At 42.7% G+C, this 26,230-nt stretch overlaps 2 protein-coding genes and 1 pseudogene across 17 annotated transcripts in view; 2 read left to right on the top strand and 1 right to left on the bottom strand.

Annotated features, from left to right (window-relative positions):
* The window catches only part of LOC109888920 (non-muscle caldesmon), a 62,796-nt gene extending 45,706 nt beyond the window's left edge, over positions 1-17,090 (top strand). For 6 of the 12 annotated variants that reach the window (XM_031823176.1, XM_031823179.1, XM_020480071.2 and 3 more), the window contains 8 exons: positions 792-926; positions 6,097-6,140; positions 6,253-6,325; positions 6,706-6,840; positions 7,211-7,315; positions 10,895-10,963; positions 12,122-12,158; positions 13,769-17,090. In XM_031823176.1, the coding sequence (XP_031679036.1) occupies positions 792-926; positions 6,097-6,140; positions 6,253-6,325; positions 6,706-6,840; positions 7,211-7,315; positions 10,895-10,963; positions 12,122-12,158; positions 13,769-13,785 (615 nt within the window). In that variant the 3' untranslated portion in view covers positions 13,786-17,090. The remainder of the gene's footprint in view (positions 1-791; positions 927-6,096; positions 6,141-6,252; positions 6,326-6,705; positions 6,841-7,210; positions 7,316-10,894; positions 10,964-12,121; positions 12,159-13,768) is intronic. The other 6 variants (XM_031823186.1, XM_031823185.1, XM_031823181.1 and 3 more) reach the window with 5 other exon arrangements.
* A 1,278-nt stretch (positions 17,091-18,368) lies between these two features.
* On the top strand, positions 18,369-24,900 carry LOC109888726 (troponin T, cardiac muscle-like; annotated as a pseudogene).
* A 53-nt stretch (positions 24,901-24,953) lies between these two features.
* LOC109889655 (dynamin-1-like protein) overlaps positions 24,954-26,230 on the bottom strand; it is a 28,572-nt gene continuing 27,295 nt past the window's right edge. For all 5 annotated transcript variants that reach the window (XM_031823174.1, XM_031823172.1, XM_031823173.1 and 2 more), the window contains one exon: positions 24,954-25,540. In XM_031823174.1, coding sequence (XP_031679034.1) covers positions 25,484-25,540 — 57 coding nt within the window. In that variant the 3' untranslated portion in view covers positions 24,954-25,483. The remainder of the gene's footprint in view (positions 25,541-26,230) is intronic.

The raw sequence follows: 26,230 nt of genomic DNA, 5'->3' as shown, positions 1-26,230 counted from the left end.
TGTGTTTCGCAGGTCACAAGGCTCTCGACCTTCGCCTCTCCCGAGTCCGTACCGTGACCTGACAGCAACCTCTCCCTCAGCGTCAGCAAGACAAAGGAGCTGATTGTGGACTGCAGGAAACGGGAGGGCTGAGCACGCCCCCATCCACATCGACGTGGCTGTAGTAGAGGGGATTGAGAGCTTCAAATTCCTCAGTGTCCACATAACTATTGAATTAACATGGTCAATACACACCAACACATTCAGGAAGGCACAGCAATGACTCTTCCCACTAAGGAGGCTGAAAAGATTTGGTATGGGCCCTCAGATCCTCAAAAAGGCAACTGGTTGGTATATGACCGCAAGGCGCTACAGAGGGTCGTGTGAACGGCCCAGTACATCACTGGGGCCAAGTCATAGGCTAAGTCATAGCCTCCCAAGGCATAGGCTATTCTCTCTGCTACCGCATGGCAAGCGGTACCGATGCACCAACAGGACCCAACAGGACCCTGAACAGCTTCTACCACCAAGCCATAAGACTGCTAAATAGTCCGTTAAATAGTTACCCAAACAGCTACCCGGACTACCTGCATTGACTCTTTTTGCACTAACTCTTTTGAATCACTACCTGCTTTATTGAACAGCTAAAATATATATATATTTTTAAACATTTTTTCACCCCATTTCAGACCATTTTCCATTTTGTGCCTAGTGAATAACCCTAGCTTCATGTCTTCATCCCGGTTTAACCTTAACCCTAATGATAACGATAACAATGATGGTTAAATGGGCTATTGCTCTGGTTCTAACAGGAGGAGAGGAAGAGGTTGAAGGAAGAGATAGAGCAAAGAAGAAAAGACGCTGCAGAGAAGAAGAAACAGATGATCGAGGAATCGGGCGACGGAGACAAGAAACCCTTCACATTGGGTGTCACGCCCAAGGGCAAGGTGAGGCCCTATAGGCTTCCGCTACAGATGATATCATTACAGTAATTGAGAGAGATCCGTTGACGATTAACAAAAGCTATCGCCTGTAGATATTGCGTCCATATTGATGTGCAATGTCTTCCCATAAAGCAATACAATGCAACACCTTGAGTAAAGATCCACAGAATTATTCTCATACAAACATGGGAAACTGCTATGTGTTTCCAAGTTTGAAACATGCTGCTGTTTCTTTAATTGTTAAGCCTGTTTCTATTTCCTCTGAATGATAGACAGCTTTTGATAAAAACAGAAATTCTCTATGACAAGTGCAGAACAGGGATTTTTCTGCTGGTTTCACAACTTCCAAGGTGGCATAGCAGTTCAGACGTCTTTTGTCCTCATCTTGTCGTGTCCTGTATATATATATATTTACAACTTTTTCACATACATTTTATTTTTATTTTCCATCAACTCATCTTCAAAACACTCTCCTGCAACCCGCCTCACCAATGTATATTTATAAAAAAGTATTATTTACCTCAGATCTGTAATCCTCCAAGAAGCTAGCCAGAAACTCCAAGAAGCTAGCCTGAAACTAGCCAGAAGCTAATCCAGAAGCTAGTTCAGAAGCTAGTTAGCTCCTTTACTGGCAAATCGTTAATATTCAGCTAACCACGGTTTGTGGTCATCAGCTATCCTTTAGCTCGAAAATCTATCGCCAGTTCTGTACGGCGCAGCGCGGCTCGGAACGGAACATACCGGACCAATTTTTCTCTCCATGTCCCTGGACATTCATACCCGGATCTCACAGCTAGCTAGCTGCTATCCGTGTGACCATCGGAGCTAGCAAGCTCCGTCAATCACTCCTGAGTTCCATCAATCACACCTGGGCTGCAGTCACCTATCCGGACCCGTTTTACTGCCTTCGCGGAGCCCCACCGGGCCTTCACAACTGGACTGCCGACGTTATCTACCCGAAGGAGTTATTCGGCCGGCTCCTCCGTCGCGACGTTACCTGAACGCCCATCTGCGGCCTGCTAACCGTTAGCTGTCTTACCGGCTGCTATCTGAATAGACAATCGGACAATTTTTTTATTATTATTTTTTTTAAATTATTTTTTTAATTATTATTATTATATTTTCTTCTTGGGCCTCTATAACTATATCTATTGTTTTTATTTTTGTTGTTGTTGTGTGATTTGGATTAATCCCCTCTACCACACGGAACCCCACTAATCTACTGACGGAACGTAAGGGGTGGCTAACAGACCTCCATCCTATGCTAGCTTGCTACCGATGCCCTGGCTAGCTGTCTAAATCACCAACCAACCTCTCCACTCACCGGACCCTTTTGATCACTCGACTAAGCATGCCTATCCTTAATGTCAATATGTCTTGTCCATTTCTGTTCTGGTTAGTGTTTATTGGCTTATTTCACTGTAGAGCCTCTAGTCCTGCTCACTATACCTTATCCAACCTATTAGTTCCACCACCCACACATGCAATGACATCTCCTGGTTTCAACGATGTTTCTAGAGACAATATCTCTCTCTTCATCACTCAATACCTAGGTTTACCTCCACTGTATTCACATCCTGCCATACATTTGTCTGTACATTATACCTTGATGCTATTTTATCGCCCCCAGAAACCTCCTTTTACTCTATGTTCCAGACGTTCTAGACGACCAATTCTCATAGCTTTTAGCCGTACCCTTATTCTACTCCTCCTATGTTCCTCTGGCGATGTAGAGGTGAATCCAGGCCCTGCAGTGCCTAGCTCCACTCCTATTCCCCAGGCGCTCTCTTTTGACGACTTCTGTAACCGTAATAGCCTTGGTTTCATGCATGTTAACATTAGAAGCCTCCTCCCTAAGTTTGTTCTATTCACTGCTTTAGCACACTCTGCCAACCCGGATGTTCTAGCTGTGTCTGAATCCTGGCTTAGGAAGACCACCAAAAATTCTGAAGTTTTAATTCCAAACTACAACATTTTCAGACAAGATAGAACTGCCAAAGGGGGCGGTGTTGCAATCTACTGCAAAGATAGCCTGCAGAGTTCTGTCCTACTATCCAGGTCTGTACCCAAACAATTTGAACTTCTACTTTTAAAAATCCACCTCTCTAAAAACAAGTCTCTCACCGTTGCCGCCTGCTATAGACCACCCTCTGCCCCCAGCTGTGCTCTGGACACCATATGTGAACTGATTGCCCCCCATCTATCTTCAGAGTTCGTGCTGCTAGGCGACCTAAACTGGAACATGCTTAACACCCCAGCCATCCTACAATCTAAACTTGATGCCCTCAATCTCACACAAATAATCAATGAACCTACCAGGTACCTCCCCAAAACCTTAAACACGGGCACCCTCATAGATATCATCCTAACCAACTTCCCCTCTAAATACACCTCTGCTGTCTTCAACCAAGATCTCAGCGATCACTGCCTCATTGCCTGCATCCGTAATGGGTCAGCGGTCAAACGACCTCCACTCATCACTGTAAAACGCTCCCTGAAACACTTCTGCGAGCAGGCCTTTCTAATCGACCTGGCCGGGGTATCCTGGAAGGATATTGATCTCATCCCGTCAGTAGAGGATGCCTGGATATTTTTTAAAAATGCCTTCCTAACCATCTTAAATAAACATGCCCCATTCAAGAAATTTAGAACCAGGAACAGATATAGCCCTTGGTTCTCCCCAGACCTGACTGCCCTTAACCAACACAAAAACATCCTATGGCGTTCTGCATTAGCATCGAACAGCCCCCGTGATATGCAGCTGTTCAGGGAAGCTAGAAATCATTATACACAGGCAGTTAGAAAAGCCAAGGCTAGCTTTTTCAAGCAGAAATTTGCTTCCTGCAACACTAACTCAAAAAAGTTCTGGGACACTGTAAAGTCCATGGAGAATAAGAACACCTCCTCCCAGCTGCCCACTGCACTGAAGATAGGAAACACTGTCACCACTGATAAATCCACCATAATTGAGAATTTCAATAAGCATTTTTCTACGGCTGGCCATGCTTTCCACCTGGCTACTCCTACCCCGGACAACAGCACTGCACCCCCAACAGCAACTCGCCCAAGCCTTCCCCATTTCTCCTTCTCCCAAATCCATTCAGCTGATGTTCTGAAAGAGCTGCAAAATCTGGACCCCTACAAATCAGCCGGGCTAGACAATCTGGACCCTTTCTTTCTAAAATTATCTGCCGAAATTGTTGCCACCCCTATTACTAGCCTGTTCAACCTCTCTTTCGTGTCGTCTGAGATTCCCAAAGATTGGAAAGCAGCTGCGGTCATCCCCCTCTTCAAAGGGGGGGACACTCTTGACCCAAACTGCTACAGACCTATATCTATCCTACCGTGCCTTTCTAAGGTCTTCGAAAGCCAAGTCAACAAACAGATTACCGACCATTTCGAATCTCACCATACCTTCTCTGCTATGCAATCTGGTTTCAGAGCTGGTCATGGGTGCACCTCAGCCACGCTCAAGGTCCTAAACGATATCTTAACCGCCATCGATAAGAAACATTACTGTGCAGCCGTATTCATTGATCTGGCCAAGGCTTTCGACTCTGTCAATCACCACATCCTCATCGGCAGACTCGACAGCCTTGGTTTCTCAAATGATTGCCTCGCCTGGTTCACCAACTACTTCTCTGATAGAGTTCAGTGTGTCAAGTCGGAGGGTCTGCTGTCCGGACCTCTGGCAGTCTCTATGGGGGTGCCACAGGGTTCAATTCTTGGACCGACTCTCTTCTCTGTATACATCAATGAGGTCGCTCTTGCTGCTGGTGAGTCCCTGATCCACCTCTACGCAGACGACACCATTCTGTATACTTCCGGCCCTTCTTTGGATGCAGTCTATCACAGTGCAATCCGTTTTATCACCAAAGCCCCATATACTACCCACCATTGCGACCTGTACGCTCTCGTTGGCTGGCCCTCGCTTCATACTCGTCGCCAAACCCACTGGCTCCATGTCATCTACAAGACCCTGCTAGGTAAAGTCCCCCCTTATCTCAGCTCGCTGGTCACCATAGCATCTCCCACCTGTAGCACACGCTCCAGCAGGTATATCTCTCTAGTCACCCCCAAGACCAATTCTTTCTTTGGCCGCCTCTCCTTCCAGTTCTCTGCTGCCAATGACTGGAACGAACTACAAAAATCTCTGAAACTGGAAACACTTATCTCCCTCACTAGCTTTAAGCACCAACTGTCAGAGCAGCTCACAGATTACTGCACCTGTACATAGCCCACCTAAAATTTAGCCCAAACAACTACCTCTTTCCCAACTGTATTTAATTTTTATTTGTATTTTATTTTGCTCCTTTGCACCCCATTATTTTTTTATTTCTACTTTGCACATTCTTCCATTGCAAAACTACCATTCCAGTATTTTACTTGCTATATTGTATTTACTTTGCCATCATGGCCTTTTTTTGCCTTTACCTCCCTTCTCACCTCATTTGCTCACATTGTATATAGACTTGTTTATACTGCATTATTGACTGTATGTTTGTTTTTACTCCATGTGTAACTCTGTGTCGTTTTATCTGTCGAACTGCTTTGCTTTATCTTGGCCAGGTCGCAATTGTAAATGAGAACTTGTTCTCAACTTGCCTACCTGGTTAAATAAAGGTAAAATAAATAAAAAAATAAAAAAAACTGTGCTCAAATATGAGTGTTTAGAGGAGGTCTAGGACTGAGAGGAATTTATTGTGACAAGTATTTTGGGAGCATCCACAGCTAGGTGTGTGTGTGTGTGTGTGTGTCTGCCTGAGTGTATGGCTTGCATGCGTTTGTGCGCACACTCGTTATTGACTTGTCATTTATCATAAACAGCAGCCCTGGGTTCCCAGCCCGGGGCTCAGGAGCTGACAGGACCCTGCTTATACTGGCTCTGTGACAGTATAGTCTCACAGAGCCAGAAAATATAGTCTCTGACTCCTCAACACAACACTGAGTCATCACCATTGGGTTCACTCTGTTCAGATCTCACAGAACTAACTGCCCAAGAATGGTACGAATTTTAGTCTCAAGGGAGAAAGGACGAAATGGAAAGAGAGTGACCGAGGAGGAGAAAGAGAGGGAGAGAGAGAGAGCAGCAGACAATTGCATCAGCTGTGTGTTGCATGTCAACAATGTGTTTACAAGTGTAATCAAGTTAGTCTATTCTCTGTGTTTTTAGATTGGGGAGAGAGCAGAATTCCTGAACCAGAGAGCCCAGAAAAGGTGAGCATTCCTTGCCTTTTACTTCTACTATGGTATACTATGGTTTCATGTAAACCTTCAGTCTAGAGTGTACTGCATTGTACTCACGGTTTGTGTGTTCTCGCTCCTACAGCTGTAAGACATCACATGCTCCTATTGTCTCCAAGATAGGCAACAGACTGGACCTATACACTGCTGCAGTTCAGGTAAGGCATAGACACATCCTAAATGCATAGTGTTCCAGGGAATCGTGAGGGCGACTCATCATGTCATAAGATGACAGAATGAGTACAAAAATCCAATAAAAAGCTAGGAGGCAGAAATTAGGTGATTGTATCTTGTTGAGGACCTTTTTGTCCATTTGTAGTCATCATTGAGAAGTGGCTCTCATCTGACTTTTATGGTTAAATAAAGGTTAAATAACTAAATAAATGGAATACAAACACAATCACTTGTCTCCCAGTTTCTCTATTTATTTATTTTTAAGTGGCATTATCTTCATGTCTGACTGTAAGCCGCTCTGGATAAGCGCCTCTGCTAAATGACCAAAATGTACAAATGAAATGTCTCCTTTCCATCTCCATAGACCAACCGGGATGTGAGGTCTCCTAAGTCTCCGGTCTCAGACCTGCCAGAGACACCAAGCATCCGCAACATCAAGAGCATGTGGGAGAAAGGGAACGTTGGGGGGGCCACTGAAAGTCCCAAGCCTATGAATAAGGTGAGGGAGGAGAGGGAGTCAGGAGAGGGACGGGGAGACATGGGTGAAGGAGAGAGAGAGTGTTGGGGGGGGGGGGGGGGGGATTGAGAGAGAGAAAGGGAGAGAGGGAGAAGAAGGGCAGCAAGTAGCCTAGCGATTAAGAGAGTTGGGCCAGTAAGTGGAATGTCTCTCGTTTGAATCCTCGAGTTGACGAGGTGAAAAATCTGTTGATGTGCCCTTATTGCTCCTGTCAGGTGCTCTGGATGAGAGCGTCTGCTAAATGACTCAAATTTAAAAATAAGAAGCGATTGGGAGACAGGAGGACAGAGCGAGAGAGCAATCGCTGACTGTAAGTCATGAATGACGGCCTACTTCTCCATCTTCTTCCCAGGATGCTGCTGATATTAAAGTGGGTGTGGCTGGACTGACCAAAGGCTGGGGCAAGAGCCCAGCAGACACTGGCAAGGCAGCTGCAGCTGCCGCTGAGAAGGCTGATGTAAGGACAAACGCACACGATTGAGCTCTTTAACTTGAAAATATGGTAGCTGTAGTCTAATGACCCCAAATGGCCGACCTGGTGAGTGCACGTCTATACGATCATCCATTTGTCTTTCAACTTGTGACCTACACTAGTGGAAACACGCTGAAATAGGATTTATATACGCATCATGTCAGACGTGGAGACACTTTACACAAACGGTCTGGGAGCACTGTGAACATACTGCCTGGTTGGAGTTGTGATTGCAGGGTACAGCGAAAATCATTGGCTCCTAGCTCCAACATGCAGGACTGAGTGAAATAAAACAAATCGTATTATATACATAAAACCAACTGTAGCAGTGATGAATAAATACATACCCATTAGGGTGGAGGCAGGGTAAAGACTGTTGGGGGGGGGTGCAATGACCATAGGGGGAGCAGCAGGCAGACTAAATGACCATTGAGAGGGTGCGGGGACCAAGTGAAATAAAACAATAGGGGGAGTGGGAGGGGGAAGGGGAGCAAGTAGCAAGTAGCTGACTATGGGTCCCTGATGATCTTCTTGGGCTTCCTGATACACTTGGTGTTGTAGGTGTCCTGGAGGGCAGGCAGTGGGCACCCAATGGTGCATTTGGCTGTGCATATCACCCTCTGAAGCACCTTGCGGTCCGCGGCAGTGGAGTTGCCATACCAGGCTGTTATGCAGCCCGACAGTATGCTCTCGATGAGCCCTCGGGAACAGGCTGAATTTCTTCAGCATCCTGAGGTTGAAGAGTCGCTGTCGGGGCATTCTTCACCACGGTGTCCATGTGGTTTTACCATTTCAGCTTCTCTGAGATGTGTACGCCAAGGAATTTGAAGTTATCGACCGTCTCCACAGCAACTGCGTTGATGAGGATGGAGGTTGTCATTCAGTTCAGTTACCTTCCCTTTCTTGGGCACTGGGATGATAGTGGGTATCTTGAGTGGCCACCTGAGCTACAGAGACATTGCAAATGTCAGAGAACAGCCAGCTGGTCTGCACATTGCCTTGCTAGGGTTAACACGTTTGAATGGCTTACATACGTCCACATTGAATACCATGAGTACGTAGCCCATGTCATCAGGGTCTCTCCTCGGGAGCTCAGGGCCATTATGCTCGAATCGTGAGAAAAAGGTGTTTAGCTCGTCCGGTAAGGGTGGTGTTGGTGATCGCGATGCGGCTGGCTTTCTTTTCATAATCTGTGATCGTTAGGAGCCCCTGCCACATACGCGTTGTGTCTGACCCGCTGAATCTTGACCCATCTGCGTAGGTTGTATCTGTACTGTTCAACCAAACTATTGTCTCCAGTCACCTGTTCATAAGCAGCATCTCTCTCTTTCAATTTCAGGCGAGAAAAAGACCAAACAAACAACAGAAGTATAATAGTTGTGTGCCAGGTGGCAGGATGCCAACATACACTACATGACCAAAAGTATGTGGACACCTGCTTGTCGAACATCTGATTCAAAATCATGGGTATTAATACGGAGTTGGTCCCCTTTTTGCTGCTGGAACAGCCTCCACGCTTCTGGGAAGGCTTTCCACTAGATGGTGGAACATTGCTGTGGGGATTTGCTTCCATTCAGCCACAAGAGCATTAGTGAGGTCAGACACAGATGTTGGGCGATTAGGCCAGGCTCGCAGTCGGCATTCCAATTCATCCCAAAGGTGTTTGATGGGGTTGAGGTCAGGGCTCTGTGCAGGACAGTCAAGTTCTTCCACACAGATTTCAACAAACCATTTCTGTATGGACCTTGCCTTATGTACAGGGTCATTGTCATGCTGAAACAGGAAAGGGCCTTCTCCAAACTGTTGCCACAAAGTTGGAATCACAGAATTGTCAAGAATGTCATTGTATGCTGTAGCTTTAAGATTTCCCTTCACTGGAACTAAGGGGCCTAGCCCGAACCATGGGAAAATATCCCCAGACCATTATTCCTCCTCCACCAAACTTTACAGTTGCTACTATGTATTGGGGAAGGTATAGTTCTCCTGGCATCTGCCAAACCCAGATTCATCCGTCGGACTGCCAGATGGTGAAGTGTGATTCATCACTCCAAAAAACACTTTTCCACTGCTCCAGAGTCCAATGGCGGCGAGCTTTACACCACTCCATCAGACACTTGGCATTGCAAATGTTGATCTTAGGCTTGAGTGCGGCTGCTCGGCCATGGAAACCCATTTCATGAAGCTCCCGACGAACAGTTATTGTGCTGACGTTGCTTGCAGATGCAGTTGACACTTTGAAAGTCACTGCAATAAGTCCATTATACTGCCAATGTTTGTCCGTGGAAATTGCATGGCTGTGTGCTCGATTTTATACACCTGTCAGCAACAGGTGTGGCTGAAATAGCCAAAACCACTCATGTCCACATACATTTGTTTATATCGTGTACCTCCCTGGTTCTGCCCTCTCCACATCAGCCACTGTCAGAGGCAATATTTCACCTTGCTTGGACTGGATAGTTACTTTAACGTTATCTTACTGCTGACAGAGTACGATAAGAGAACATTCAAGTTTGCGTACATCACGCCATGGCACATGAGTGTGTGGTTTATGGAAGTGTGTAAACAGTGTCTTGAGGGGACGTTTTAGATCTTGGTGACAATGTGACCGTCTGTATATGACCAATCAAAAAATGTAAAGTCTCTCAAATGTTTTCAGTTGACGACCAGTTTCATAAAAAACGACTTTTGCAGTTGATTTGTTTTCACTTCTAATTTAGTTTAAAACTAGAGTTAAACTAGATCATTTCTGTGTATAACCGATGTGTAGGATACATGTATCCTAAATTGGATGTATATTTAAAGTAAATGCCATATCAAGTGTGATGTTGAGGCCATTTGTGACAGCCAGTGCATCCTATTCTTTCTAGCTTGCTAGCAGGCTAATTTGTCCAGTTCTATTAGAGACAGGCAGAACAGTATGTGAGACGTACTGTTGATTGGCAAGCCACGTTGTTCGAACCTGACATTTACGAGGTTTTATCTTGAGTCCCATTCCTTCTGGCCACAAGTACTTGTAAGAGCCAAGATGCTTTTACATTAACGCTACAAGGTTTCCCTCTCATGGAGAGAAGTTGTAAAGCACTCCTTCTGTATGTTATATGAAATGTTTCGCCTTAGATTTGCATTTAGCTTTTGAGGCAGGCTATTTGTTTTGAGAAAATGTCTGTCTATCAATTACTGTTGTTTTAACAACTTTATTTTCCTCTCTTCTACTTGACTAGCTCTGCAGTTTTCCTCCTCCGGAACTTTCCTTCCTTCTGTACTTTTCTGTTCTGTCTTCTGATTGATTTTATCTGTGGGAAAGGTACAGTATGATCCAGTTTGTCATGTTAGCCATATGCATCTGACATCTTTCAAATGTACTTTCTTGAAAGCGCCATTGGTGGAAACATGTACATTTTTAGTTCCGCAATACATGATTAGCAATTTAGTCGTGATCATTCACCACCCATTGATGCACTTCTTAGCATCCAGCGTAGTTCCATCCATGCTTTTGTTCAGATGAAATGCACTGTAGCCTCACTATGGCTTCTTCCCCACGTTATGCTCTGTGTTCTCTTGCAGGACCTGAAACCTGTTGATGTGGGCAACAAGCGCAGCCTATGGGAAACAAAGGGCTCCTCCCCTGCTAAGGTGAGCTAGTAGATCAGACGATGGCCCTGTCCCGAAACAGCCCCTACCCCCAGACACATGGAGAACGGAGAGGATTTGATGTTAACAGTATGGGGATAGCTCCACCTTGCCCTCTAACAGGCTAGGTGTATTTTTTGCCATATTGCCAACATCTGTCCAATCTCTCAGATCTCCACAAGTGTTGGGTTTAGGGTGATTAGGCAACAGTACTGATTAGGCAACAGTACAGTGTGCCAAAGATGAATCACTTCTTAGGATGTACAATAACACAGGATTCTGTGATTCTACTCTTCCCCATTTGAAGCAGTCAATGTAATTGACTGCACCTTTAAACCTCGATGAGCAGAAGAGGTAATGGTATTGAGAAAAAGGAAAGTTTTGCACGTTACACCACCAGGCACTTAGTTTTTAGCCTGATCCCAGATCTGTTTGTCACACCAAACAATGACTATAGGAGATGGCAAAACATCAGGCTACTGAGTTATCTTAATCTGCTGTGGTTATTCCCCTTTGTATTCTACGTTACCAACGCCATGACACATAATGGGTCAGCTGCACCTTTACAGGAAACCCAGCAAGCACAAAATGTTGTGAGAACCATTTGTTTCATAGAGCTTGGTGAAAGCGTGGTTGTCCTATGATTGTTTTGCATACAACCTTCCCACAACTTCCTTGAAATGGTGCAGGATAGTTGCTTGGCTTTGGAACAGTGTCAGCACATTTAAGGAACTTGACCGAAAAACTTGGAACAGAATGTTTCCTAAAAGTTCAAACATGGTTACATTTCATTTCATTTCAATGTTCCAGGAATGTTCTCCAACTGGTTTGACATTGGGAATGTTCTCAAATAGTTCCAAGAATGTTAAGAAAGGATGTTCTTCTGTCGGAATTTCAGTACTCTAGCATAACGTTTCCTAGTCATGTTCAATTCTGGTTTGCTGATACATCGTTGTCACACTTTCTTCACTCTCATTCCTGAGTACACTCCTTGTGAGTCAGTTTAGCATATTAAAATGCATGACCCTGAACTATATGGAGTTTGAATACGTAATAATGATTGCCCCTTGGTAAGACATGATTCACCTTGAAATACAGTCATTTCACTGGCAAAGATTAGATGGTTTAGTAACTTTGTGTCCCCTTGTTTTCTGTTAACAGGTGACAGTTGGAGGCAAGAACAAATCTGTCACAAATGGTAAGTGAGTTTTCTCACCATGATGTGAACTTGTGCGCGCGTGCTTTTTCCGAACCTGTTGTGAGTGACATCGTCACAGAACGAAAGAAGCTGAGGCTACGGAGACTTTTCCCTCTCATGAAGGACACCCACCCACACAAGCCTTGAATTGATTTACATCCCCCAATGGAGCCGTGTCCATAACTCCTACGTGTCCTCCACTCTGTGCCCGAGTTCGCTGGCCACCGTAAATCAAATCCTTTGGACGGACATATTGGCCATGTTCCATTGCCTCGTTGCATTATTGGTCTATATTTAAAGGGCCCGTTCCCACTGACCTTATTTCTCTGTGCAAGGAACCTGTCATGTCCTGTGTCCCAAATGGAATCCTATTTCCTATATAGTGGGATGCCTCCGCTGCCCTGCGTAGGTCACCCTACGCCACCTGGACCTGACGAATACTGTGCAGACCGTCGGCATGATGCCACGCATGCCACAGTGCAGCTGCTATTGTCACACTACTGTTGCATTATGCCCGTAGGGCTGTGGAGGATTACCAGCCGTTTGAGCTGCAAAGTAGCCTACCTCACTCGGCTTTTACACGCAACCGTAATGAGGTCAAGGCTTATACTCTTACGGGGTCAATTGTAGTTGCTTACGGTATAATCTCAGTGGCTGTTGAGTGAGACTAGCAACAGTAGATACGGACACATCAAAGAGATATGATTCCTATGGGTAACAAGTTATGTTGATTATACAGTACACGTTTCTGCCCAAGTACCTTTCTCACTACTGTGCTACTTTTATAGTTCCCCCAATACGGTATATACTGTATCATTAGTAGCACCCTCAGCCCAGTCTAACCAAAACTGGGGATATCCCTCAAACACCCACTGTCTGAGTCAGACCCTGGGGGAAGGAAAAGCTGTCCGCACTCGCTTGGGTGTCACCCTATCTAGCGCCCCCACCCGTGCAACCTTCCCAGATCTTCAGCTGAAATAGTCCACTGGGAATGAACTGAAGGGCAAATTACATTTTTAGAGCTATCAATCACTCAAACTAGTGTCACTGCAGGGGCCTCAGAATATGTGTCAACAAAGGTAGCGCCTACTGGGTCTGATATACACAACTGCACACACACGCGCGCACACACACACACACATATACACTAACTCACTTGCACGCACATACGCACACATGCATGCTTGTACACAAACACACACTTCACTGTACTTGAACACATTCACGCACACATGTTTGTACGTGCATACACACACACACACACACACACACATATATATATATTTTGATGAACAGCTCTAAAATTAGATTGCTTGTTATTCAGTCAGTGTCTCTAACACCTAATAACGTTTGATAAGCTATGCCATATTCTGAAGGAGTGGATACATATTTCTCTCTTGGAGTTAGAATTGAATAACTATGACTCACTTAGAAGTAGAAGTATACTTGACTACTTTATTTGAGTGATTCTTACATTTTTAAGAGTTTGGCTGTACTGGTTGTTCTCTGTTTCCTTGCACCGTTTTGCCACTTTTTGAGACTTTTTTTGTTTGTGACTTTTTGCAACTTTTCCTCAGGACTAATGATATTTTCCTCCCTATCTCTCTCAGCAGGTGTGGGACGCTAATGAACCAAAGTAAAAACCCTGAGGAAGAAGCCCAAACTGATGAAATACAAGACTCTACTCTGTGTATTCATAACCAAAAATATCTCCATAACAGCCCTGCAGGGTTTGGCACCCAAATTATGTTTCAGTTCTGAACAGAAACATTTTTTTTTTTTTTTTGTTCCGTTCCACTGTTCTGACCAGCAAGTTCTGAACCTGTTCGAAACCCCCCCCAAATAAATATAGCTTTCCTTTCTGTTCCTTTTTAAACCTCTAAAATCTATTTTTCTATATGACTTCACCAATCATTGCGGATAGAGCAGCATGCTATAGAGTGGGCACGCTATAGTTGTTAACAAGCATTGGACAGACAAGTGTAGGTCACGAGATGCGACAAAAATTTTGCGGGTGGGGAGAGAGGGTGGAGGAGGAGGCTTGGCTTGAAGTGCTGGGCATCTTGTTATGACATGCATTTTCTGAATTAGACCCACAGAATTATAGCTACGGAGGAGCGGCTTCTATGAAGGAACTTTGAATGTCTTTGAACTTTCGAGAGTTGGCTTAACGTTGGACTAGAGCTATTTAGCTAGATAACAAGCTTGTGTGTGCTATAGTATCCTGAACTAGCAATGAAAAAGTTAATCCATTCTTCTCTACTAAAAAATCTCTCTCCTTAATTTCTGAATCACGCTTGTAACATCAGTAGGCTACAGTAGCCTATACTTCAGAGGGGGAGGGGCATGTAGCCTACACACACATAAACACCGGCGAAGATTTTCAGCTGGCAAGCACACACTGGAATACATTGTTGAGTGTGGGCTTTGCAGAGGTGCTTTTTTGGGGGGGGGGGGGGGGGGGGGACTGGAAAACAATCCCCAGAATGTATAAAATAACGTTATTAAAAAGTTCCCATGCTTGAACAATAATGGTTCCAGAACAGTATACTGTAGATCACTTTAATTCCTGGTTCTGATTCTGTTCATCGAAAGATGTAATTATTTTCCGGTCTGTGTCCTGAAACGGTTCCAACCCCTCCAGCCTTTGCACAATCCCTTGTACATCCTCATAGAATTTATGCTGTGAAAATGAAATTTGGAAATAATTTATGTTAGTGTAATGAAAAATATTGTATCCCCTCCACCCTTCTGGGCTCGACATAATTTCTTTGATAAACAAAAGAAATTCAAAGAATAGATAAGAAACCGTAAAAAAATGTTTTCAAAGTTATCCAAAATGTAATGCGTCTTCTGAAGAGCTACACTAAGAATTGAATAAGGTATCTATCCAAATAGCCATACTGAACAGAATTTTGTTGTACTTTTATTTTTTTCTATTTTTCAAGAAAAGCTTCCATAAGGTTGACATTAGCTGGCAGTCTGATCATATACATGTACTACCTATATGTCAGGATAGATGTTTGTCACATTCATCACTTCGATATCTTTGCTCACAGTGTAATGGTGACGTGATGGTGTCATTGTAGTGCATATTCACATTATTCAGTCGAACGGGGTATTTTAGTTTTTAGTTATGAATTAGCAGTATCCACTATCACAGCTTTTTTGAGATGTGTTCACATTTTGTATTCCATTTCTGGAAATATCAAAATGAGTTTTATGGCATCACAGCTGTTTTTTTCCTCCCAAATATACTTTTCGTTGACTGATACTTTGGTCCCGCTTAGCTGGGTTTGGGCTGATAAGCCTCTAAATACTTGACTTATTTTATGTTTACGGATGTCAATATTCGGACTGCCACATGGTCACGAGGAGGCTGTCCTAATATGGACACCGTATACATGTATATTGAATGGCTCTGCTCTCCAGGTGACATAAACCATGAACTACAACTTATTTCCCAATAAGCACGGGTTGCTAAACTAACCCCCTCAAAATCATTGGATAAATAATGCCCAGGACTGTAGCAAGATTATCAGAGGGTTAATCACTCCTTGGTTGGGCTTAAAGGTCTCAATGTATAATAAGGCTATTGGAATTAAGGACTATCCAGGAAAGGTGTGACCGTTTGACTGAAGTTAACAATCATCCAAAGAGACAGGAGTCATATCACATTGTTCCATGAAGATTTTCACAACTAAGTCAAAGAGACTAGGTTTTTTTTAGACCAAAGTTTTAAACAATGAGGAGGCACAGATGCAGCAAAGAGGCCAATGGAACATAGACCATTGGGGGATAGAAGAAGGACACCGGATTGGCGTACGTTCAACAAATCTCAAATCAAATTGGATTGGTCACGTACACGTGTTTAGCAGATGTTACTGCAGGTGTAGCGAAATGCTTGTAAGAGCTAGAAGCGAGGCAGCCCTCTCTGTCGGCTCCATTTCCTCCCCTATCTGATCCTAACAATGCCAAATCTGTCATGGTTTATGTATTGTAACAGGTCCACAATGTCGTTACTAAAGTTCGATTTGGATATATTTGGCTGTTTACGTTGCATAACATTTAGAAGTAGTCCATTTTCAGGTTTAGAAGAAGTGACTGCTAAATGCTAACACCCGTTCGTAAAAGCTGGTAGCATAGCTAGCATAGAAAAATCGGTGGTGGTGGTCAAAGTCGTTTTTAACTGTAATGCAGTTGATTGATGAGGATGACATATGTATTGGGGTTGACATCAATACAAGCATTATACTCAGATTTTTTTTTTTTTTACCTCAGCATAGTTTCAAAGACAAACAATAGCCTAAATGTAGGCACATTTTCCTGGGGGCAATAAAGAGATTCTGGATCTTTCCTCCATGGCTTCTTTCCCTCGTGCGTTTCCATGGCATTTCCATTGTTTTGGTCGACTTCTATTGACCTCATTACCGCATCTATAATTTCAAAACCAAATATGCCAAATGTTCTGGGGATTCTTAAGTATGTCCTCTTTTGTTTACACATTTTCAAGTAATTCATTGTATTTTATTTTTTAAAGGATTCTTTGCATCATTTTGAAACACCATGGGAAATGTTCCCACAGAGTAACATTAGCTGAGATTTGCACCGTATTGCAAGTTAAGGGGAAAAGTAAAGACCCATCTGTCTATATACAGTTGACTTTACAGATGTACACCAAAATACAATACTGTACTACGCGTCTAATTAAAATGCAGTTCTTTACTCACTGATGTTTCACTTTGGCATTCTGAGTATGACGTGGTATCGATCTCTATGAATGCTCCTTTTTCTTTTAAACTTGAGGTAAAGGAGAGTATTGTAAGTAAAGTAAGTCCTAATGTCTATTATAATGAACTGCCTTGTTCAGAGGTTTTGATTCAAGATTTTCCTTGTCCCCGCTACATCAATAAACCAAATGTAAAAAGCTAAGAATGTGTCATGGTTTTGTTTTTATTCAATAGCTTGTGAATGTTTTAATGGATGAATCATGTTCTCAAAAGGCGAAGGGTGGACAAAGAGATCTGCAACATTTTTCATGGAAAGGAATGTGGTCAATGAAAGCCTGTGTGTCTGTACGTGCACGTATGCGTGCGCATGCCTTCAGATATGTTGGGGTTCCATTGTCTAAGGTTCGAACAATATCTGAACAACCATAGGGCAATGCAGTCACATGAGCAGGAAGGGCCACATTACAGGTTGGCCAAACAAACCTGTTAGGATTCTGAACCCTAAGGAATTGCAGCCTCTGTATCCGTCTCTCCCTCTCTGCCTTGGGCTCAGGTAAGGGCTATTACTTCATACTGACATGTCTTTACATCCAGACATACCTTTACGTTGCCTTGAAATTCATCATAAAACAATGTGATACAGCTAGAGCAGATATCAACTTGGATGGTTCTTAGCTTGCTCATTATCTTGACCATTTTGTCTCTAGGATTGAGAGGAGGCAGTGGGGGAGTGGAGCGCCCTCATACATTTCAGTAACACTTTATTTGAAGGTTACCTACATAAGGAGTGTATAACAAATGCACAATGATATGCTTATGTACTGCTTGGGAATGATTTAGCCACCCTAGTCATAGACTGTTCTCTCTGCTACCAGAGCATCAAGTCTAGGTCCAAGAGGCTTCTAAACAGCTTCTACCCGAAAGCCATGACTCCTGAACACCTAATCAAACGGATACTCAGACTATTTGCAACCCCCCCTCTTTTACACCTCTGCTACTCTCTGTTGTTATCATTTATGCATAGTCACTTTAATAACTCTACCTACCTGTACATATTACCTTAACTAACTGGTGCCCCCGCACACTGACTCTGTACCGGTACCCCCCTGTATATACAGTGGGGCAAAAAAGTATTTAGTCAGCCACCAATTGTGCAAGTTCTCCCACTTAAAAAGATGAGAGGCCTGTAACTTTCATCATAGGTACACTTTAACTATGACAGACAAAATGAGAAAAAAAATCCAGAAAATCACATTGTAGGATTTTTAATGAATTTATTTGCAAATTATGGTGGAAAATAAGTATTTGGTCACCTACAAACAAGCAAGATTTCTGGCTCTCACAGACCTGTAACTTCTTCTTTAAGAGGCTCATCTGTCCTCCACTCGTTACCTGTATTAATGGCACCTGTTTGACCTTGTTATCAGTATAAAAGACACCTGTCCACAACCTCAAACAGTCACACTCCACTATGGCCAAGACCAAAGAGCTGTCAAAGGACACCAGAAACAAAATTGTAGACCTGCACCAGGCTGGGAATACTCAATCTGCAAAAGGTAAGGAGCTTCACGGTGGGAACCACACATGCGGAGATCATCCGTTCACCTTCTCTGCATCTCAAAAAGACACGGCGTTTGGAATCAAAAATCTCAAATTTGGACTCATTAGACCAAAGGACAGATTTCCACCAGTCTAATGTCCATTGCCTGTGTTTCTTGGGCCAAGCAAGTCTCTTCTTCTTATTGGTGTACTTTAGTAGTAGTTTCTTTGCAGCAATTCAACCATGAAGGCCTGATTTCACGCAGTCTCCTCTGAATAGTTGATGTTGAGATGTGTCTGTTCCTTGAACTCTGTGAAGCATTTAATTGGGCTGCAATTTCTGATGCTGGTAACTCTAATGATCCCAATAACTAATAAGGAAAATAATCAAGGAGGTGATGGAGTCCAGGTGAGTGTCAGGTGCGCGGGATAATCAGCAGCCTGATGAACTAGAGACCGGAATTCTGCAATGTATAAAATCGTAAAAATAAATAAAAACCCTTGAATGAGTAAGTGTGGCCAAAATTTTGACTGGTAGTGTTCTTCTAAGAGCAGCTAAGTAATTGATCAGACTGACAATGTCCTCTGAGCAAGTGAACAAGCCAGAGCAAATACTTCAGATGTCGAGAGGAAGATTAAGTGCTGTGATAGTGGGAGGTGATGATGGTAGCTTAGACTATAATAGCTTGTTATTCCATGTGTTTGAATCCGGTATGGGTTACTCTCAGGGATGGAATTTAAGGGTTTTAGAAACTGGACAGTTGGGCTAGTAGACCAACATCTTAGAGCCATATTACGTACTCAAGTAAAGGTGTATTTTGTATTTTAGGGTTCAAATAAAACAATGTCAGACACAGAAGTGGAGGAAGTGCAGTGACTATCATGTGTTTTAAATGTTTTATTTTTTAATTATCTGCTGCTATATCAAACTAATGAAATGTTTATTTTGTTTTCATGCCACTTTTGTGAAGGGAGGTAGAAGGTAAGATTTATTTTGACTTTGTCTGAAAGTCTGTCGCTTTAAATTGAGGGTTTCTTAAAATTATTATAATTAATTAGACTAGTACAAAATGTATTTTTTAAAGACTGACTGCTGGTGTATACACTGAGTTTTCAAAACATTAAGGACACATGCTTTTTCCATGACCATAGACTGACCAGGTGAAAGCTATGATCTCTTATTTATGTCAATTAAATCCACTTCAATCAGTGTAGAGGAAGGGGAGGAGACAAGTTAAATAAGTATTTGTAAGGCTTAAGACAACTGAGACATGGATTGTGTATTGTATGTGTGCCATTCAGATGCTGAATGGGCAAGAGAAAATATTTAAGTGCCTTTGAACAGGGTATGGTAGTAGATGCCAGGCGCACCGGATTTGTGTCAAGAACTGCGACGCTGCTGGGTTTTTCACGCTCAATAGTTTCCCTTGTGTCAAGAATGGTCTACCACCCTAAGGACATCCAGCCAACTTGACACAACTGTGGGAAGCATTGGCGTCAACATGGTCCAGCATCCCTGTGGAACGCTTTCGACACCTTGTACAGTCCATCATGCCCCAATGAATTGAGGCTGTTCCGAGGGCACTCATCATGATGCCCTTATCATGATTTAAATTGCATTGGGTCATTCCACGTTCTGTTTAATTTTCCGGGGGAAAATGCACCGAAGCTACCCAACACTACCCAAATGCTCTTTCTAAATGTTAAAACACCTCGCTTCCAATACGGTTTGGGAAATTGTTAAGGGAATTTTGATCAATAATGACTTATGTATACATTTCAATCAGGACTGACTAATCAGAATACTATTATATTACTGTATATGTATGAATTTTCTTTATAATCCTAGTACTGAATATAATGTGTGTAAATATAATCAAGAATTAGAACAATGACTGTCAGTTCCTTGGTAGAAATTAATGAACTTATAGCCAGACTGGCTAGAAGGCTTATCTACACAGGCAGACCTTGGCTCGGTCGTAAATTATCTAAATTAGGATAGACGATGTGGGAAGGTTTGAGAACTATACAGCCTTTGTACCAGTGTCAAGAAGAGACGGAACAGTTAGAAAACGCTGACGTCATTTTCAGTTTATAACCTGTGGTAAAATGTATCATGGGCAGTACTCTCGAGAATAAACGCTGCTGGTTGATTTTAAAGACGGGTCTCTGTCCATTTTATACAAAAGAGTCTTATGAATTGACAGAGTGTTTAATTTTAATTGGGTATTAAAACATAGAGGAATTAAATTCCTGTAAACAGAAATATTTGGAACATAACCTTCATGTATTTTTTTTAAATATACACTTACTGTACGCAGTTTAGCGAAGTTGCACCCGGCTGTGTTTTGAGTTACACCTGCTTCCGGACAGAAATGTGGAATTGAATGGTCCAATGGAAATGCAAGCGCAAGGTGAGAGGATTTGTTGTAGCCTACTTCGGCTGGAGTGTGTGAGAACACAGCCATATGCAACTTTGCTAAACTGAGTACTAGAAGTGTATTTGAAAGATTATTTCTTGCTGATATGAAAGTTACGTTACAAAGGTTTGCAAAACTCTATAGCAAGCGAGGATTATTAACATTTTTGAACGTTAAAACGGCGGGTCGGGATTGTAGTTCACATGGCGCCAGCTGTGATTCATACCTTCAATTGGGAACCCTAGGGCTGGGTATGCTCCCCTTGGCTTCTTGAGAGCTAGTGTATATGCAAACGCAACTCTATATAATGGATATTTTATTACATAATTATACTTTTATGACCCCATGCAGTAAAACTAAAGGACTTTTCTATCACAGTTAACATACAAAAGGTTAAGCATTATTTTAATTTTGTATGATATCATCAAGCTAAGAGTCACTGTTTTAAAAAATGTTTTATTCCAGATGGAAGCCTAAACCAAAGTAAGTTTTTAATTTACCACAAAATCATGATATTCAATTTGACAATGTGACTTAATTGATTAAAGTCTTAAGACCATGGCTCCTATAAGGAGCATAGGTTGTTGAATATCCTCCATCTCACTCTGTTCAGGGCAAGTTTTTCCAGGTCACACCAGTTGAGGTCATGCTTAGTCATTTCTGCCCGAACATCTGTTTCTGGGTTGCCCGCTCTTTTCCCCTGACGGATGACACATTTTATGTGATTAAGGATCACATTTGAAGTTTACTGAAATGTGCACACTGAGATTATATTCCATATATTTTTCATTTCAATAGGTTCATGCAAAACCTTTCTGCACCAAAGATGGCTGATGGTGACAAAGTGGATTTTGATGTGAGTTGAACCATCCAACACACACAAACCATGTCACCGTTTGTGACAGGTTTGCTCTTGCCTCCAGTTGCCATCTGTCATATTTAGCAAGAGGTACCAAAAGACAGAAGCCAAAAACAAAAGTATATCTAGTGATATGGCGTAATATATCATGTCTTACCAAAGCAATTCTTATTACGAAATCTGTTTCTTCTTTCTGGTGGTCAGGACATCCACAGGAAGTGTCAGGAGAAGGACCTGTCTGAGCTCCAGTCTCTGAGTCTCACTTCATCCGGAGGAAGAGGAGCTCATCTCCCTCGTAAACAGGATTGTGAGTCGGCCGTTTTAGCACGTGACTGTGCTTTCCATAGAAATATAATTAAATAATAACATATTTCTACAGTGCATTCACTGTTAAAAAAAACCATTACAACTAACGAGCAAACACCTAACTACTGTGCGTTTGTGTACATATGCGTAGGACAAACGCTTCGCAGAGAGGGCAGAGCAGTGGAGGGTTCGTGTGGAGAGGGAGAAGGAATGGCAGCTCAGGGTTGCTGTAAGTTCCTTCTCTCTTCTAGCAAACATTTTAGGGGGTCAAACATATTGTGGATGTAGTTTATTTGAAAGATCTCTTGATTGGTCTTTTTTCCCTAATGCTCTGCAGGAGGAGAAAGAGAGGAAGGAGGCAAAAGAGCAACGTAGGAAGAATGATGATAATGCTAAGAAAAAGGCTCTCACTAACATGACCCACCAGTGTGGAGGCATCCAGCAGAAGGTCAGTTTGATATTGTACAAAAACTTCTAAAATATATTGTGTATCCTTTACTATAAATATGGATAATAGTGTAACAGAGGCCTCCCAAGTAATGTGCGGCAATTAAGATTATTCCCCAAACATTTTCTTAATTTCTTTGAGAGTAATCATATTTCTGATATTTCAATGCCCAGAGTGAAAACCGTAAAGGAGCCAAAAAAACAGAGGGAGAAGAAGATTCTTGCTGACCGCAGGAAACCTCTCAGCATCGACTATCTGAGGACAAACTCAAGTATGATGGCGTTGTTTTTTCAATATGACTGTACATGACTATCTGAATGGTTCAAGTGATATAGATTCTTCAATGATACAACAACCTTTACCTAACACACACATGTTCTCATAACAAAAAAACTGTCCAGTCATGCTGATTATACAATGTTTGTATAAAACATTCACCTAATGTTACAAGAATGTTCCCAAAACACATTTGGTCTGTTCTGTCAAGAAATGTGTTAGAAACTTTTAAAGAACATAACACATTTGTTCTGGGAACAGTCTGGTGGGATCATTGTTGGGAAAAGATAGTTTGTGTTTTGGGAACCTGTCTAGTTGTACGGCTGATTATACATGTACATTGTCTCTTTTAGGGTGAAAAAAAACATTAACCTGACGTTACAGAAACGTTCCCAGAACACTTTTTTTATGTTCTTTAAAAGTTTCTAACATGGCTTTAGGTTGTGGTAACATTGTGGGGATATGACAAGAGGTAGGTTCCCAAAACTCTAAAACTGTCCAGTAGTGCTGACATTCAGATCATATTTGTTTGATGTTGCAAGAATGTTGACAGAACAGGCATTGAGTTCTTTAAAGGTTCTCATTTAATTAGGTTGTGGGATACATTGATAAATTACACAACAGATGCTCTTTTTAAAATGTTTACCTTTATTTAACTAGGCAAGTCAGTTATGAACAAATTCTTATTTTCAATGACGGCCTACCAAGGAACAGTGGGATAACTGCGTTCAGGGGCAGAACGACAGATTTTTACCTTGTCAGTTCAGGGATTCGCTCTTGCAACCTTTCGGTTACTAGTCCAACGCTCTAACCACTAGGCTACCTGGCGCCTAGTTACACAGGACATTCCCTTAATGTGCAAGAATATTCTTGTGATATTCACTAAAGGTGCACAGAACATTCCTACGTTGCACAATATTCCACAATTTCCAAATAAGTCTTATCATATTGGTTTTATTTAGGTTTAACAAAATATTCCAATGATGTTCACGCAATATACATTTGACCATGTCTTGACAAAAGCAAACCTAAATATAAAGCTCTTGGCGTGCATGGCAGGTTTGAGATTAAGCTTGAATTCTTTCCTGCCCCTTTCAGCATCAAAGTTCACGTCATGAAGATGGGCCAGGTGAAGTAAAGGAGCAAACGCTAGTCGGGTGAACCACCACGACACATCGGTCCACGATGTGTGTTCTGTCTGGCATAGCTTTTCTTAACGCTGTGCCACACCATTTTCCCCCACGTGGGCCAACCCCGTAGCAATTCAAGTTCTAACCAATGAGCTTCAGCTCCTCGCATGAATGACAACTAGCAAGAGGCCAGCCTAGTGTTATCTAATGAGGTTGCAGGGTGGGCCCAACAGCTCAGTGGACACGAGAGAGAACTGAGATGGTGATGTATGAAATTATGCTAATGTGTTAATGGGACAATTGATTGCTACAACAAACTAGTAGTAGTTTAAGGGATATACATAATTTAAATAAACTTGTTAAAGGATTAAGCCTTGAGACTGAACGAAACACAGAGGGTGAATGGGCAAGACAAAATAATTAAGTGCCTTTAAACCAAGTAAGGTAAATGCCAGGCGTACACTGGTTTGAGTGTCAAGAACTGCAATGTTGCTGGGTTTTTCACGCTCAGGTTTCCCGTGTGTATCAGCAATGGTCCACCACCCTACGGACATCCAGCCAACTTGACAACTGTGGGAAGCGTTGGAGTCAACATGGGCCGGCATACCTGTGGAACGCTTTCGACACCTTGTACAGTCCATGCCCTGACAAATTGAGGCTGTTCTGAGGGTAAGAGGGGAGTAACAAAACAGGTGTCCCTGTTTTGTGGGTGTTAACTAAATTCACATACTACTATACCAAATTTTAATTTGCCAGTGAGATACAAAGAAAAAATATATTATATAGCACACGGGCCATAGATAATTCAGTAGTTGTAAACACATTGTGCTTAGGCATGGTCAGGAGTAAACTAATCATGAGACGGTGTGTGTGTGTAGCATACATTTACATGTTAGGTGAAAAATACAACAAATCACACAAACTGACCCAAAAAGTACGTGTGAGAGTGGTATTTCTCTCTGGGAAAATCAACACAAATGAGTTACCATGTAATGACATGTTTAACAGTAGCATAGACAGCGACACATGTAGATAGGCAACCATGATCAAAACAGACAGCATCCAGCCAGAGACTACAGTAAACATCTAAGGTTTGCCATTTCTAGCTTTATTTTAACTACATTTAGGGACAAACATTCTTCATTAGGTATGCCTCACACCGTACATGGTATTTACTGTACTTACATATGAAAGATAATTTGGACAGTAGAGCTTGTGTGTGTGTTTGTGGTGCAGGCAAAGATATGTACTGCCCTTCGTGTAGCTCAAGACAACATAATACATCATAAAACTATATTCAAAACGTACCTCCCGATTCTCCACCCATCTCCAAAAGTGTGCACTTCTACACTCCCTGTCATGGAATTAACAATGGGGGAAGCTCCCTCCTGCCAATGCTAACACTAATCTAACGCTTTAAATCCAAGACTGCGTGTGCAAGTGCACACTTCAGGAGAAGGATGGAGAATTGAGAACCTTTAAACAAATTGACACCAGTGCATTTAAGTTGGCCATCTCTGCACTGCAGTCCAGGAAGGTTTGAGAGAACAGGGCTTAGGGGAAGAGTATAGGGCATAGTGTCCATGTGGGAGGGAGAGCGTATGGAGGTAGAGGCCCTCACCACAGGTGTGTTTCTCTGATCTCAGCAATCACCTGACTGGCTTTCTGCAAGGCCTGTGGACATAGGATGGAGAGGGGGTCAAAACTTCCATAGAAATTCAGCAAGAAAAGAAACGTCCTCTCACTGTCAACTGCGTTTATTTTTTAGCAAAACTTAAATGAACCTTGAATGAACATAAGATTCAACAACTGAGACATAAGCTGAACAAGTTCCACAGACATGACTAACAGACATTGAATAATGCGTCTTTGAACAAAGCAGGGGTCAAAATCAAAAGTAACAGTCAGTATCTGGTGTGGCCACCAGCTGCATTAAGTACTGCAGTGCATCTCCTCCTCATAGACTGCACCAGATTTTCCCTAAAGTTCTTGCTGTGAGATGTTACTCCTCTTCCACCAAGGCACCTGCAAGTTTTCAGACATTTCTGGGAGGAATTGCCCTAGCCCTCTCATCCAACAGGTCCCAGACTTGCTCAATGGGATTGAGATCCGGGTTCTTGCAGGAAATCACACAGAACAAGCAGTATGGTTGGTGGCATTGTCATGCTGGAGGGTCATGTCAGGATGAGCCTGCAGGAAGGGTACCACATGAGGGAGGAGGATGTCTTCCCTGTAACGCACAGCGTTGATTGCCTGCTGTGACACACCGCCCCAGACCATGATGGACCCTCCGCCCCCAAATCGATCCCGCTCCAGAGTACAGGCCTCAGTGTAACGCTCATTCCTTCAATGATAAACACGAAT

Source organism: Oncorhynchus kisutch, linkage group LG4 (genome assembly GCF_002021735.2).
Source record: "Oncorhynchus kisutch isolate 150728-3 linkage group LG4, Okis_V2, whole genome shotgun sequence".
Lineage (NCBI taxonomy): Eukaryota > Metazoa > Chordata > Actinopteri > Salmoniformes > Salmonidae > Oncorhynchus > Oncorhynchus kisutch.
This window is presented reverse-complemented; position numbering and strand designations above follow the sequence as displayed.